Source organism: Rousettus aegyptiacus, unplaced genomic scaffold (genome assembly GCF_014176215.1).
Source record: "Rousettus aegyptiacus isolate mRouAeg1 unplaced genomic scaffold, mRouAeg1.p scaffold_m13_p_3, whole genome shotgun sequence".
In the NCBI taxonomy this organism is placed as follows: Eukaryota; Metazoa; Chordata; class Mammalia; order Chiroptera; family Pteropodidae; genus Rousettus; species Rousettus aegyptiacus.
In genome coordinates this window covers 76,723,662-76,741,148 of record NW_023416306.1, presented here as the reverse complement: position 1 = coordinate 76,741,148, position 17,487 = coordinate 76,723,662, and the positions used below count along the sequence as shown (strand labels likewise).

At 37.5% G+C, this 17,487-nt stretch overlaps 1 protein-coding gene and 1 pseudogene across 19 annotated transcripts in view; both read left to right on the top strand.

The window, feature by feature from the left end:
- Positions 1 to 8,220: 8,220 nt before the first annotated feature.
- LOC118600642 lies at positions 8,221 to 8,339 on the top strand (annotated as a pseudogene).
- A 3,883-nt stretch (positions 8,340 to 12,222) lies between these two features.
- Positions 12,223 to 17,487, top strand: part of AUH (AU RNA binding methylglutaconyl-CoA hydratase) — a 149,971-nt gene continuing 144,706 nt past the window's right edge. For 16 of the 19 annotated variants that reach the window (XR_001598923.2, XM_016160488.2, XM_016160489.2 and 13 more), the window contains exon 1: positions 12,705 to 12,993. Coding sequence is in view for 15 of the 19 variants with exons in the window: in XM_016160488.2 (XP_016015974.2) it covers positions 12,738 to 12,993 (256 nt within the window). In the remaining 4 variants the exon portion in view is untranslated. The other 3 variants (XM_016160487.2, XM_016160486.2, XM_036218241.1) reach the window with 3 other exon arrangements.

Here is a 17,487-nt window from a genome sequence, read left to right as displayed (position 1 = left end):
AAAAATTACCCATATCATCAGTAATCGTGTAAAAAATGAAACACAGAATTCCATGTGCGTATATACATGCATCCATATATATATATATGTATATGTATATATATGTATATGCATGCATATAAATACACACAAATAAAAGTTATAGGGAGAGGTAAAAATATAAGCAGAAGTCCTAATATTTTTTTCCTACCCAAATGTATATTGTCTTAAACACATCGCTCAATGCTAAAGTTATTGTGTATAAAAGTAATAATAATATTAGCCAATAGTTATAGGCCGTTTATAATATGCTATCCCGTATTAAGTGCTCTACATATATTATCTCATTTAATCCTCGAGCAACTATATGGAGAAAATAGTATGATTTTCCCCATTTTATAGATTAAAGTCCATTGCCAAAGGGCACACTGCTAGTAAATGGCATCACTGAGATTGAAATTTATATGGTTTGAATCCAGAGGCCATGCTCTTAATCATCATGCTATTACCTGCAAAAGCGACCTTAGTTTCTACAATATATTTTTAACTTCACTTCCTTTTTTCTTCCTTTACATTTAAAAATCATCAAATCAATTAATATGGTTTAAAAAATCAAAATGCTAAAAAATGTAGAAAAGAAACAGAAAATGTCTTCCTCTATTTTCTAAGTGACTTACCAAAAGATCCTAGGTGTTATGAGAGCAAACATAAGAAGTATTTTTTTTTCTCATAAATATTGAGTTATTTTTGCCTCTTGTTTGGAGTTCTGCTTCTGGTAATGGCAGAGTAGCTCATATTGAACCAAATCCCTTGCAGATAACAATTGTAACCTCTGAATAAAAAACAAACTGCACCCACACCCTTCACACAACTACCTGAAGGGACTGGAGAGGGAAGAACGGGAAGAAACTGGAGGGTAGTTGACACTCAGAGAAAAGATATGGTACTGCTGGGTCATTCTCCTGCGTGTGTGTGTGTGTGTGTGTGTGTGTGTGTGTGTGTGTGTGTGTGTGTTTTGCTTGAGGGCAAGCTTTTGTGCTATTTGTGGTGGCTAAAAGTGAGAAAACTTCACATGTACTGGTTGAAAAATCAGAGGAGAAAATTTGGGGTAATCACCAAAGCTAGAAAATAAGGAGACAAGTCACATAAAAGAGGGGGCTACAGAGCAGATGCCCCAAATTATGTATGTAAATACTGCCCAAATCTCTGGGTTGCCTCTGATGCACGAGCATGGCAAACTCCCAGGAAAATAGACAAGTAAGGTTAAAAGAACTTGCAAGAGCTCTCAGCTACTACTCACTATGAGAGAGGCAGGGTTTGTGTTCAGATAAGTTAACCACCTGCTAAAACAAAATAATCAATACTTTTCAGAGGAACAGCAGAATCCAGTCTCAACAATCTATCATCACAATGTCCAGAATATAATCCAAAATTATTAGACATAAAAAGAAATGGGAAAATGTGACCCATACTAAAAACAGTGTTTCTCAAACCTGTTGGTCTGAGGACCTTTTTATACCTTTAAAAATTATTGAGGACATCAATTGGTTTTTATTATGCATATTATATTTTGATGTTGGATACAAGTTTTTCAAAACTCAAATTTTGATTCAAAATTTTATATTTTATTGTGGGCAACAAATATTGTCATTTTCCTTGAAGTAACAAACTCATATTATATTATTCATTTTTTGAGAAAATGTCCACCAAATACTAAATTCTGAATAACCAGTATGTCTACCTATTATTCTTTCAATTAAAAATGGAATTTCATGAAAGAATCAGCTAGTTCTGCTCTCAGCTTAACTAATTACACAGTATTTTTTTCTATCTGCTTCATTATGCAGCAAAAATAATTTGTGCATGATTCACATCTTGTTACACAGACTATTAAAAAGATGTGTATTTAAATGTTGAGATATAAAGAAAGTAATTGTTTCTTTGTCTTCATCAAGGAAATTCTTAAATAGCTAGCCACTTGTATAGCTTGGTACCACTGCCTTGATTTGGGCTAACATGCCAGCAGTTTTACTGACAATTGCTTTTGTATCATCACTGCAAATGTTATTATATTTTAGAAAGCAAATAATATCATATTATTATGAAAATTGTTTTCACCAGAAAGCATCTTGGGGAACCTCTGGAGTCATCAAACTACACTTTGAGAATTGCAGCACAAGAGAAAATGTAAACAGTGGAGACTTAAGTGGAAATATACTCAAAATGAATGCTCAAATAAGAAATTTCAGTAATAGAAACTACTCAAAGAACCAAACCGAAAATTATGGAACTGAAAAATACAACTCTGAACTTTTGAAAAGTCACCGAATGGGCTTAACAGCAGATTGGAAAGGAAAGAAGAAAAAGTCAGTAATTGGCAATTAATCCATAGAAACAATCAAATCTAAAACACAGAGATACAAATATTTCAAAAGATGAACACAGCCACAGACTCTAGAACTAGGAAAAATTATCAAAAGATTTAATGTACTTGTAACCGAAATCTAAGAAAAAGAGAAAGAGAAGGGGGCAGAGATAAGTATTTGGGGAAAAAATGGTGTAAAGTCCAAAGATTAGGGAAAGACATAACTTTATAAATTCAAGTCACTCAAAGAACTCCAAGTACAAATACAAAGAAAGTTACACTAAAGGACATGATAGTGAAACTGCAAAAAGCCATAGATGAAGAGAAAATATTAAAAGCAGTTAGAGAAATGATACACCATACACAGAGAACAATAACAAACAACAATTTGTTTCTCATCAGAAACATGAGACCAGGAAGTAGAAGAATTACATCTCTAATAGGCTGAAGGAAAAAAAAGTTTCAACCCAGAATTCTATATCCATTGAAAATGTCCTTGAACAATTAAGGTAAAATAAAGATAAAGGAAAACTGAAAGAATTCATGGCCAGCAAATACAAAGTTTAAGAAATGCTAGAGTAAGTTCTTTAAACCAAATGAAAATGATACCAAGTGGAAATTCTGATTTGTAGTAAGGAAAGAGAGTACCAGAAATAATGTGGGGAAATATTTTTTATAAAGTGATTTTCCTCTAGATTTCTTTAAAATACATGTTACTGTACAAAAATTATAACAATATATTGTGGCTTAGTTGTATATATAATATATACAACAACTATAGTGTAAAAGATGAGTGAGGGTATAAAGAAACCTACATAGTTGCAAGTTTTTAACATTTTATATGAAGCAGTACAACATTCTAAATAGACTGTTTGAATATGTATGTAAATATAAGAATATATTTGAATATAAGAATATATATTGTATATAATATATAAGAATATATATTGTAATCAATAGATCAAACTTTTGGTGGGGGAAGACGTATAGCTAAAAAGCCAATAAAGATATTAAAATGGAATTCTAAAAAAACAAAACAAAACAAAACAAAAACATAAAAAAACAAAAAAACTTCAATTAGCCAAAAGAGACAGGAATGGAAGACAAGAGGAACAAAATCTAATGTAGCAAACAAAAACAAGTAGCAAAATAGGAGCCCTAAATTGAACCATATCAATAGTTCAATAAATGTAAATGGAACGAACATTCTACTCTATGTCAGGGATTGTTACAGTATATTTTTAAAAGGCAGAACTCAACTATTTGCTGTCTCCAAAAGATGCTTTTAGTATCTATCTTTGTCTATAATGTTTGAAGGTATAATTCACTTTCTAACATGGGCAGAAAAATAACTCCCTTCTGCAGTGAAATCCTGACAAACGACAGGGATAGTGTGGTTTACTTGTGACATCTGTTCATCCATTTGAGTGCTCCCTGACCCTGAAGCCAACCAAAAGCCCACTTCCAGTGTTTTGCCTCCTGACTTAATGCAGTCTATGCTCCATGCTGCCTTCTGTTCCAGTCCTTCCAGGCTCAGGTATCTGTCAACTACATAATTAGATAAAATAATTCATTAAAGTGTTATTCACTAACAGCGTATTAGTATGCCATGATATCACTATAACAAGGGCAGCCAGTGTCTTCATCATAGTAACTATTATTTAATGAATGCTTAAAGAAAGACCATGTACAGCATTTCACAGATACCATCATTTAATCCTCTCCAAGAACTTTACCAGGTAGATGTTATTGTTAACATTTCTCAATCAGGGAAAGTCTCTCCCCTTCACCACACACATGGCTATATGTTTACAGTATAAGTGTTAAACACAGGATTTTAACTTGGTGTATCTGATTCTAACATTTAATCTCTTAAATCTAAGAAATAGTTCTGGCACGACAGGTATGAAAAATGAGACACAAGGGCAAAATAGCTTTTTTGTCCTTCGAAACTATTTAAGTAGCCCCCACCCCCAACCTCTATGTATGCATTGTCATGTGACAAGTGTCTTTGCTGGGAAAGTAAAAGTCAAAGAAGTAAAAAGGCACTGTTGGATGACTGTGACTCAGATCTTTATGGATGTTATCTCATGCATTCTTTATAACCTGAAAGGTGGCCTCTTCTATCCCCAATTTACAGATGAGAAAATATAATAATTTAGAAGTTATAAAATAAGGCATACTGATAGTTACATAACCCATGAAAGTAACAGGTTAAAAAAATAAAACACATATGTCAGTTATGACTTAGTTACTACAAATCTGTGTTTGGTCTGATCACTTCTTACAATAAGCTTGTATTCAGATGTTACTAGTATAATCACAAATGTGATTTGGGCCCATCTTCCGATGGTGGAAAAATCTGCTTCTAACATACTGGGGACTTGGCCTCTGGAAAGACTTCCCTCACAGATGTTAGAATATGCTGGAGTCACTATACAGTGTTCTGAATACCACTTGCCTTACAGCTTCTATCTCCAGGAAGAAAAAAGTATGACCCTATTACAAGAGTACCAAGAAAACATCCCCACAAAGTCTTGAGAAGTAGAATCTATTTTGCTGCTTTAAAATTTTTTTTTGATTTCTGGATAGTCACTGATCAAAAAGATGAATGAACTATACTCTCATCTGTTGTTTTTCTCTGAAGCTGCTGAGATCACTAAAGGTCATGCTTAGTGAATGCCTATTCTTTTAAAAGCTTAAGCTATCAGAGCCTCCACTGTCAGTCCCTCACTATTAAAAAAAAACTTTTAATAAGAATAACTAGGTGTCCTGGGCAAAAGAGAGAGCTTGAATACGGAGGTAGGAGATTATGACAAAATATCTTGTGTTGACTTGCACAAGATTCTGTAGATTACTAGTGTTTTGACCTTTGGCGAATTGGCTTATGAGCCACTGTCCTCCTTGCTGAGTGTCAGTGTCCTCCTCTGTGCTTACTCTGAGGAGGAGAGGAGTCATGGGCTATTGGTACTGTTGGGGAAGAAGACTTACTTTTATCCTCTTACTTCAGTGACTGGGATCCTGGAAATTAAACTTAAAAAAGACCTATTAATAGGAGAATAAAAGGTTTACTTATATGTATGTGTATATGGGAGCTAAGAAAAGAAGTACATAGCTCTCTAAATAGTTAAAAGTAGATAGAGGCTTACAGATCTAACTTAGCAGGGAAAAGGGAAGAGAAAGAACTGTGGGAAGAACAAATAGGCTCATTTAGGAAAGACAAATAGGTTTTAAGGATTGAACAAGCAGGAGATAAGAAAGTTTGTGGTAATGTTTGTTTAAGCAGGTGTGAGTGGTCTTTATAAAACTCCCTGGAGAGGGGATTTATGACATTTGGTCTCTCTCCTGGGAGTAGACCTATACTGAAGAGGGACTCATGGCAGCTTCATTTCTCAGAAGTTTCTGCTTTTAGTCAGATAAGGAAAGCTCTGAGGAGGCATTTTTATGCATCTTATTCTCAAATGTATTCAGCTTAAACTAATCTTCACATTAACTCTGGGGTTCCCAGTGGGGTTCCTCACAGTGTTGTAATTATATATGGAGGCTAGTGTGAGTCTGGGGTTTGGCGGGGGAGAGAGCAGGGTGTAGGTCAGCATTGCTGGTTACAGGGAACTGAGGAAGAAGAGTTGCTCTTATGAACTCAACAGTGTCTTCCTAAATTCATATGTTGAAGTTCTAATTCCTTCTGTAACTGTATTTAGATATAGGCCCTTTCAAGAAGTGATGACATCATAAAGGTGGGGCACTAATCCAATAGGATTAGGTGTCCTTAGAAGAAGAGACAGACGCCAAGGAAGGATGCACACAGAGAGGCTACATGAGGACGTAGTTAGAAGGTGGTTGTCTGTAAGCCAAGAAATGCCTTAGGAGAGACCAAACCTGCCTACACCTTGATCTTGGACTTCCAGCCCAGTCTGTGGTATTTATGGCAGCCTGAGATGACCAATATATCCTCTTTAGACTCCATTACTGATCTAGAACACAGAATAAAATTCCTATCCACTTGAAAAATGTATAAGGGGCAAGGCACAAGAACCCTAAAACTAGGACTAGAAGGGGCTAAAATAAAATAGTAGTGGATGGTGCAGGGACTCTTTCTACCTGTCTGAGAGGTAGGAGGGAACTAAGACAGGCAAAGAGCAATGGGGTTGACCTCCAAATCTTATAATTTTGTGGCCAATTCTCATTCTAGATCAGCTTACAACTGAGAACAGTGCCTTTCCCGAGTGGGGAAGGCACTGTTCAAGTTTTCTGAATCTGTTTGGGGAAACTTGATGCATAAAGGAAACTTCAAAAAATCTGAGGGGAAAGGAAGGGCAAACGGGTGGCCCAGAGGAGGAGGCTGGGTCAGAGGCATGGAGGTCTTCCAGAAGCATCAGCAAGAGCAGTTGACCAGGGCAAGCTTACTCAGTCTGGGGCAGTGGCATTGCTTTTGGTGCAGCACAAACTCAGTGGCTTAGAATTAGGGTCCAGGTGGACTGTGGCAAGTATCTTTTATTTTGTTTCAGAATTTTTTCTTTTATTTTTGTGCAGTTTTAGACATAGGTAAATTGAGAATATAGTACAGAGTTTCCATACACACCACCTCCAGCTTCCCCTATTGTTATCATCCTACATTAGTATGGTAACTTTGTTACAAATTAATAAACCTATGCTAACACATTATTACTAACCAAAGTCTATACATTATTTGGAGTTCCTTAATTTTTACCTATGTCCTTTCTCTGTTGCAGGACCCCAGCCAGGAGCCCACATTATTACATTTAGTTGTCATATCTCCCTAGGCTCCTTTTGGCTGTGACAGTTTCTTGGACTTGTTTAAGAAGTATATATATTCATGATTAAACTGTGGTTATTGGTTTTTGGGAGGAAGACCACAGAGGCAAAGTGTCATTCTCATCACATCATATTAAGGGTACATACTATCAACATGGCTTAACACTGTAGATTTCAACATTGATCGCCTAACTGAGGCAGTGTCTGCCAGGTTTCTACCTCCCTTTCTTTCTCCCTTTCCTGTACTCTTTGGAAGGAATTCACTACATGCAGCCATGGAGAATTATGCTCCCCCTTTTTGAGAGCTAAGTGTCTATTAAATTACTTAGAATTCTTCTGCTTGGGAGATTTGTCTCTTCTTTCCCATTTATGTATTCAATCATTTATATCAGTGTGGATTCATGGACATTTGTCTTCTGCTTTGGGTAATAATCCCATATTACTTTATTATTTATTTATTGTTCTACTTATTCCATATTTGGCCATTGGGAGCTCTTCCACTTGGTTTCTGTGACCCTTTGACACATTCCACCATGTGGGGTTATTTTGAGCACTTTCTTATCTTCTGGCACTACAACATCCTTCAGGCTCATCTTGTTTATTTCCTATACTGTCCTATATATATATCTGTAACTATACTAAAACATCTGTATCTATACTAAACTAAATGTGAATTTATTCTGATGTCACCAACTCTATTCCCTTATCATATGGATAATTCTAGTACCTCCTTGGCTTATCTGTATTCTCCCACTAACAGTGAAAAACTGACTCCCACCATCTGCCATCCATTTACTTAATTGTTTATTGACTTAAAAAAATGTTTTTAAATGTTAGTATCCATTACTGACATTATTCCTTTTGATGCTCTAATTGTCTCAGATTTGGCCAGCGGGATCCCTTTCAAACTGTATCCTTTCAAATCTCCACCAGTTTTTGAGCACCTCCTTGTTTTCTGGCATGAACATATTCTGGACTCCCCTTGCATTTTCTCTGTCTCAGATATGCAATCAGCCATCTTTAAGGAGCCCTAATTCACCCTCTTTATTGACATATAATTCACATAGCGTACAATTCACCTATATAAAATGTATAATTAGATCTACAGCCATGCTGCCCTGAACAAGCCTGATCCTGCCTGATCTCAGAAACTAAGCAGGGTTGGGCTTGGTTAGTACTTGGTAGGGAGATCAACTAGGAAGAGCAGGTGCTGTAGGTGTAAAAAATAAATAAAAAATCTAAAAAATAAGGGATTGTAAACTGACAAGTTCCTTGCAATCTGTGAGGTCAACAAAGGGTTACCTTGCCTAAAAAATAATAAAATAAAATTAATTAATTAATCAATCAATTAATTAAATTAAATATATAATTAAATGGTTTGTAGTATATTCTCAGACTTATGCAACCATCACCACAATCAATTTTAGAACATCTTCATTGCCCTCAAAAGAGCCATGTATCTTTTAACTATCATTCTCCATTTTCCCCACCTATATTATCCCTAGACAATGACAGCATGTACCTTCAGAGTCTGGTGTGTGTGTGTGTGTGTGTGTGTGTGTGTGTGTGTGTATACACATACAATTTGCAACTGTGGGGTTGGCTGGGAGAAGAGGCTGTATCTGGGAAATCATGACCAGAGGTAATCTAATGTGGAAGGAAGAGTTTGCGAACGAAAGTATAATAGAGGATTGATGACACCTGAGGCGGGTGGAGATGATAGGGCAAAGCCCTGATGATCATTTGAGAATAGCAGACTATAGAGACAAGGTAGCAAGTAGGACCACACATCCTGGAGTCAAGTGTTTGATTCTCAGCTCTGTAACATAGAGCTGTGTAATTCTTAGTAATTTATAGCCTCAGTTTCCTTTCTCTGCAACATCTCCTCTCACAAGTTGCAGGAACTCAAGGTACAAGTCGTGGTCATGGTTGTCATGGTCAGTACCAATTAAAGGGACCTACATAGTCTTGTGGGGGGTGGGTGTAGTGTCAGATCAAGGATGCCTCTTCGGGGCAGAGGGAATGAGGGTATCATTCACCATACTTCTTCTCTGGGGGCAATGTCCTCAGGAGCAGCTTACCGGGACCCTCCAAGACTCTGGTGTTGGGGTATTCTGGGTTTGCCATTAAATCTTTCCCTCTCAGAGATGAATACTCGGTTTAGCTGGGAAAGGAGTCTTTCTGGAAAGGAAATCCATGACAGAGCCTTAGAGAATACTTGAAAAAGAAGATATATAAAAGCATTAACAAGAGACTCAAAGAAATTCAGGGGGCTGTTGCTTTAATTTTTTTGGGGGGACTAAAATATGAGTAACACTTTCCATCCCTCTAGAATGTACTGTGCTCATTCTTTGTACCTTTAACTAAAGTTACAAATATTTAAAATGCCTTTTTAATACTTAAAAGTTTTGTAGAGAATTGCACAGGCAACTATCTCACCTTGAACACAGTGTACACACACACACACACACACACACACACATACATATATATATCTGTCATCTGATCATTATGTGCACATGTAGTTTTTCATAATTTTTCATAGTTTTTTTTAAAATCATAGAACACAAGTGTCCCTATGTGTCACAGTATATGTACTGTGACACATAGATTTAACATGTTTGTAATTGTACACACAATTTCTTACACTTATCTTTTACATTATCCTTCAATTCCACAGATATAATTAGTAATGACTCCCAGATAGCTTACATGGAAAGACACCCTTTAGTTTGTAGTCCAGCTATTTCTTGTGAAACCTATCATACTTTAGGGCTGTGAACTTTTATCTTAGGATTCACAAAAGTTTTCATTTAAAAGTAAAAAAAAAAAAATCCCTAGGGAAAAAAAAAGTAAAAAATCAAGAGTGTGTGGCAGATTGTGTTCCCCAAGATCTGTAATCCCTTTTGTATGTAGTCATAGAATTGTAGCTGGGTATATGATCACTCAGTATGAGGTTAAATTTTTAATTCCTTTTTGCTGCTGGTTAAAAGTAGTCAAAGAAACATGTGCCACTTCTAGGTCTCTGCCTTAGAAAAGCTGGGTATTCTGCTCATCTTTTCTGAGTTGAGGGTGGCAGAGTGCAGCTCCTTTATACCCAGGGATGGAAGCCCCATGTTTAAGATAGCAAAGTCAGCCATCTTACCATGCTTGAACTGTTAAAATTTTCTCTTGTTCAAGCCATCACATTCATGGATGTCTCTGATCCAGCAGCCCAGCCATTATACTAATATACAACTTGCTCGGTTATTGTTTTAGGCAAGATAGTTTTAAAACATACTCCAACTTTCCAAGAGTTCTGAACTTTATTCTTCACATTGTATTTACTAAGCTATTTTGTTTCTCAGCCTGTGTTTGGTAATATGTTGGTGTTTTATTTTACTGGTAACACCTATGCCTTAGTATGTGTTCTTTGTATAGAGCTGTGTTCTAGGAGAAGTGGCGTCTGCCACTTAGGCTGGCTGTCCAGGAGCTCAGTGTTGGCCATCTTGTATTGCACATGTTTAATATTACATAGACGTAAGCATTAGAAAAATGTCAAATGTGTGGCAAACCAAAAGACTTTTAGCTCAGAGCTGGCTAGAGGCAAGTGTCCCAAATCTTGTAAACAGATGGTAGTAATAGTAATGGTGTTGAAGACTCAAACACCAGCCCTATCTTCCTCTGCCAAGCTAATAGTCACTGTTCTTGACTTACACACTCTTTGATCCTGGTTCACATCTTTTATTGAAAAGTAGAAAGAAACTAATGGGAATTAAATTTTATTGGACACCTTAACATTTATTGAGAGGCTGTGCAAAACACTGATTAAGAACATGAGGAATTGGAGTCAGGTATATCAGTGTTCAAATTCCAGCTTCATGACTTATTAGCTGCAGAGTTTAGTAAGTAACGTAACCTTGGTGTCCTCATTTGCAAAAATGGATAATAATACCAACTCCAAATATTTCTGAACATTAAATGAAATAACATACTTAAATGTTTGGAATAGACTAAGAAGTTGATAAATGATATATACTATTATCTATTCTGTTCTTATTTCCTGGTGCCAAGTGCTTTCTTTACATACTTACCTAATCAATTCTATAACGTGGGCATAATCCTTCCTGTTTTACAGATGAAGAAATTGAAGTTAAAGAATTTGTGAGGTGAAACAGATAGCATACCAGCTATTTTGCAAATGAAGACATGGAAGCACAGAGTACTTAAGTAATTTATGGATGTCTCAAAGTGAAGCAGTTATGGAGGTGGAATCCAAAGCCACGTATGTCTGACCTGATGTTTTGCAATTCTCTAGTTGTTACTCCCGATCGGTTGTAATGGTCATGGTGATGTTTGTTATTTACCTTAAGAATCCATTTTCTTCATATACTAGGATATCCTCATAACTGCTTTCAATGAGGACCAGAGTCACAACTCTTAGGGAAGGGACTAGTGTCTCTATGTTGCATTTTCCTATCCGGCTCTATATCCATCAAAACCATGCTCTGTCCTTGCTCTGATTTCTAATATAACCTGAACAACCAATGATTATCATTCTGCAGTTGTCCTAACCAATCACAAGTATTTCCTGAGGTTATCTTATTTTAAATAGCACTATGTCAAATGTTGTTACTGCTTTATTTGAATTTACAATCTGTTAACGAGTGAACATAACAATATTAAAACAATTAACAACTAATATGAGTGGACAGTAATTAGTTGCAGTATTGCAATAGTTGAACTGTAAATAAAATTCTGAGTTTCCTAGCAGTTAAAGTGAACATAGTATCAGAAAAATGAAAAGGTACAAGAGAAAGCAAAGTTTTTCCTTGTCCTAAACTTCGAGAGAAATTTCACAAGTGGCATTTTACAAAAGATAGAATAAAAGGTGCCCTCAGTAACATTCCTACAGCAAATGCAGTCATGGAGCCCACTTGGCTTTTTTTTCTACTTTGGATAAAGCTTAAGTTATAACATAGAACGGAGTTTTGCTTAGGACTCAGAAGCGTAGTTAGTGTGCAACAGTAGGAATTTGTGTGGCAGTGAGAATATACTCAAACCAGTATATTTTCCAAACAATATTCCTAAACGCACCTTTTCTAGATTGAGGTTTGATAAAAGCTAGGTGGGAGAAAATTTTAACAACGTGCTTTGATGAACACCTACACACTAAGTTGCTATTCTGCGTTTCTGGTTGAGGAAAGAGCCATCTGCTCTAAATCCCACCTCCGCATACGGTTTGGCTGAACAACAACTCTTGAGATGATGGCGTCTTATCGGGACTCGACTCCGGGAATGGCCATCTCACCAGTTTGAGGACTCCTGTTGTTATTGGCTGTTCTCGCCCCTTCCTGAACTTCATATAGTAAGTATTGCATATGTTTATATGGACGTTTAACCAGTAACCCGTGGCTCTCGTGAGTACATGGTGTAAATCAAGGTCCCACGCAGAGATGCCAAACAGCCGAACCCGAGACAAACATTCTGCTTCACCTTTGCTGCTGGAGCGAGACTCCGGGGCGGGGCGGGGCGGGGCGTGGCGTGGCGTGGCGTGGGCGTGCCCGGCGGCGTGAGGGCGGTGTGAGAGCGGCGGGGGCGGGGCGGCAGCCGCAGGCTCCCTCCGTAAACAGTCAACATGGCGGTTGCTGCGGCACTTGGGACCTTTAGCGCCTTGCAGGCCAGCCGCACCCGCTTGGTGGCCTTTTGCTGTGCATCGCGAGGCCCTGGGTGGAGGCTGCCCCGTTCCTCGGCGGGCTCACAGCTCGGCCTAGCGATCCAGGCCCGGAGCTGGGCGCCTGCAGCTGGGGAGGCGGCCTTGCGGCGGGGCTACAGCACTGGGGTGAAGACGGAGGACGAGCTGCGGGTGCGCTATTTGGAAGAAGAGAACCGAGGTTAGTGGTGCGGCGCTGGCGGCCACCAGTGTCTGGAAGGGGTCGCAAGGTAAAGTGTCCGGGCTGACGTCAGTGTCCTCTGAGCGGCCGGGGTGAGGCTCCTCCCCGCCCCCATTTCTGCATCGCACCTTTTTAGCCCTTTCAGCGCCTAAAGGTGTGCAGCAGAGCAGCTTACCTGTAAAAGTGCCCCCACTCAGCGCCGAATACAGAAATGCAGCTTACGCCCTCATCTCTTGACGAGCTAAGGTCAATAAACCCGGTGTGTGATATTTGCTTTGCTTCCAGGTTTTATTGCCGTGTAATTGCTTTCTGTTAACTCATATGTCTGAAGGAGAGTTTTGGAACCTTCAGTAAGAATGCACTGTATTATTCTGAAGAATCTTACATTCAGAGCTATTCAGCTGGAACAATTTTTACTTGTCCATTTTATTTTAGAAAGTTGATTTTGGAGGGCTATTCCATTCTAGTTAAACGATTTGAGCATTTTTTTTTTTGGATCCCGGTTACCGTGCTGAGCTCTGGGAACACAATTGTGGATGATGTTGTTCTTGCCTTTGAACCCTTACAGTGGGAGGAGACAGATGCACTAGCAATACAGTACAATGGGAGGGTCGTGAAAGAGGATATGTGTCATTTTGAGGGATTACAGTTGAAGCTATGGATATTCCTTTTACTTGCTGTATGGGGAAAAGCTAACGGGGTCATGAAAGGTGTAATAGCAGTTTGCCAGAGGACCAGTCATTTAATTTTGACATGCAGTCATTCCGTATACAGCTTGTTAAGCACAAGGGCAAAACCAGTTGTTATGATTGCTATCTTTAAAGAGCTCCTAGTATAGTGAGGAAGATACTGGTGATTATGAGTCTATGCTGACTTTAAAGTTTTGGTGAGAGCAAAGAGCTGTAATACCCCCAAGGAGCATATAAACAGTTTTTTTGGGAAGATTGGAAGACTCGAGAGGGGAGGTTCTGAGGATTAGGTTAGGGTTTTGCCAGATGAAACAGGTTCCATGGCATTCCTTACTACAAGGCAATAAAATTTAACATTAGTGAGGGTTCTTAGGCAAGCTGCTCTGTGCCTCAGCTTTCTCATGTGTGAAATAGGAAAAATAATACCAACTTTGTATGGTAGCTGTGAAGATTAGATGGTAATGTAAATTGCCCACTAAGTATCTAATAGTGGGTGCTCTGGAGTATGATGAGTTATTTCATTTGTTAGTTGTTTGTTTATTGTTTCAGACAAAGACAGGCATGGAATGTGAACATGTGTGGCGTTTTTGGGAAATATAAGGAAAGTGTGGCTGTAGTGTGGCATGACAGGTAAAATATTGAGATAGCTAGAAAGTAGATTGAGGCTACCTTTAAGTGGAGTGACTGACTAGAGCCATGAATGCCACCCTCTTTTGGGTAAGCTTAGTCTTGCAGGAATTTCAGTTACATTAGGTATACAAGAAGTACATTAGATATAAAGAGATTACAAGTACAGTTAGTCATATGCACCGTGTTCTGTATTTTTTTGTCTTTATGATTTAAATGAATGCAAATTGAAAGTAAATTTTCATAAAATACTTGGAAATTCCTTGTTAGGATCCAAATGGATCAAAGAGAAGAAATTAGAGCATATAAAACAATGTAATAAATTCAGATGTTTTCAGTTACCTGAAATAACAGATAAAAATCAGGTATTAGGACATCATGGTTTCATAGGAAAATAGACCCAGCTTCTTTTGAGGGTCAGCTAGAATGATGATTCAGGCTTAGCTAAGTATGCTTTGTTTTGCTCTACTATTGAAACATCAATAAGTAGTGCAAAGAAAAACATGAGGTCAAGGATACTGCAGGTGAAGGAATCTCCTGGTGTCTTTGCTTCTCATAGAGGTGAGTCCAAAATGTGGTCCTTTCAGAAGCCTGTAAGGAAAATGAGAATTCTCTTCACCAGCAGAGCTTCAAACTGCTCCTCTGAGTACAGAATACATTTACCTTCATCTGTTGTCTGGGTTCATATTTGTAATTTGTTATGGAGGCACAGGTATATAACCAGGTTTCTTTAGGTTTTTGTTTTTTTTTTCCTTGCATTGTTGTCCAGACTACTTAGTCCTGGTCAGCAGTCCTGGTCATGGTTTACAAAGGTTTCTCTTGGTTTTCGACAGCGGCCTCCATGAGTCAGCTGGTCTCTAGACATTCTCCCTCATAGTTTATTCTTCACACTGGTGCTGAGGTTACCTTTTTTCAAGGCCAAGAATCACTTCTCTGCTCAACTGAAAATTTCGAGTGGCTCCCTGTTGTCTGTAGTCCCTCACAACTGGCAGGCCTTCACACCATTTGTCTCCCTTTAGCTGCACATAAGCTGTGCCTTTTTTCTGGTTTGTGAGAAACTGGAATGACCTCCCCCTTCTCCTTATAGACCTCCTCCCAGTCTGACAAGCTTCGACTCATAATTGTGACCCATTTCAAAGATCATTTTTGTGAACCTTGTTGGAACAACTACTGGCAGAAATAAAGCAAAGAGGTAAATGTAGAATGAAAGTCATCCTTAATACCTGCTTCTTCCTCCTTGTTCGCATCCGCATTATCATCAAGTCTTCCCAAGAGTCTTTGAAATCTTTTCACGTTTTTCTGTATTCTTCTTTATTAGTACCTCTTGTCCAAGCCAACATTGTCTCTCAGGTGGACTGTTGCAGAGGTCTCCTAGCTGATTTTCTTACACATACTTGCTTTTCTTTAATAAGTTGACTTTTAAAAATGATTTAAAAATTTATTTTCATACAGTTTATGGTATGTGAATTACATCTTGATAATTATGTTTTTAAATTTTTATTGAGATACAATTTGCATACCATAAAATTAAAAATGTACAGTTTTTAAGTGTATATACAGAGTTGTGCAACCCTCACCACAATCTAATTCTAGAACATTTTTATCAATGCAAAAAGAAACCCTGTTCTCTATAGCAGTGACTTCTCATTCTCACAGTCCTGCTCCCTTCTGCCCCCAAATAAGGCCCATTTATCTACTTTCTGTCTTAATAGATTTGTCTGGACATTTCGCATAAAGAAATCATATAATATATGGTCTTTTGTGGCTTCTTTCACTTAGCATAGTGTTTGCAAGGTACATGTGTTAGTATGTACAGTATTTCATTTCTTTTTATGGCTGAGTAATATTGTTTGAATATACCACATTTTACCTATTCATCATTGATGTATATGTGGGTCCTTGCCCTTTTTGGATAATGCTGTCTAGGATATTTTTGTATAAATTTTTGTGAACCTCAGCTTTCATTTTTACTTAGGCGTGGAATTGCTGGTATTTCTAACATTTTGAGGACCTACCGAACTTTTCTAAAGTGGCTGCAACAATTTACATTCCCACCAGTAAAGTATGAGGGCTCCAGTTTCTTCGTGTCCTGCCCATACTTGTTATTGTTTGTGTTTTTGATTATAGTCATCCTGGTGCTTGTGAAGCGTTATCTTCTTAAATCTTTTGCCCATTTTTTAATTGGGTTGCTTGTCTTTTTATTGTCGAATTGTAAGAGTGCTTTGTATATTTGGGATACAAGTCCCATATCAGATACTTGATTGGCAAATATTTTCTCCTATTTTTGGGTTGTCTTTTTACTTTTTTTTAATTATTATTTTTCTTCAATTGCAGTTGGTCTTTTTGCTTTCTTAATGGTGTATTTTAAAGAAACTTTAATTTCAATGTAGTTCAGTTTATCTATTTATTTTGTTGCTGTGCTTTTTGGGTCACATATAAGAAAGTTGACTAACTCAAGGCCACAAAGGCTTCTAAGCGTTTATGGTTTTAGTTTTTACATTTATTTCTATGATCCATTTAGAGTTAGTTTTTGTATATGGTGTGAGATAAGAGGTTAACTTCATTCTTTTGCTTGTGGATATCCAGTATCCCAGCTTTATTTCTTGAAAAGCCTGATCTTTCACCACTTAATTGTGTTGGCAACCTTGTTGAAAATTAATTGGCCATAAATAAGAGTTTATTTTTGGACTTTCAGGTCTGTCTCATTTATTGACATGTCTGTCTTTATGCCAGTACCATACCATACTGTTTGGTTATCATAGCTTCGTAGTAACATTTGATTTGGATAGTGTGAGTCCTCCAACTTTTGTTCTTTCTTAAGGTTGTTTTCTCTGTTCTGGACTCTCGCATTACCACATGAGTTATAGGATAAGCTTGTAAATTTCTGCAAGAAAGTCAACCTGGATTTCAATAGAGATTGCATCGAATAGGTACATCAATTTGAGGAATATTGCTTTTTTAACAATGTTAAGTTTTCCTGTCCGTGAACGTGGAATATTTTTATATTCAACAGTGTTTTATAGTTTTCAATGTACAAGGCTTGCACTTACCTCTTTTGTTAAGTATACTCTTATTTTATTCTTTTTGGATGCTATGGAATTGTTAGTTTCAATCTCAGATTGTTCATTGCTAATGTATAGTAATACAATTATTTTTGTATGTAGATCTTGTATCATGC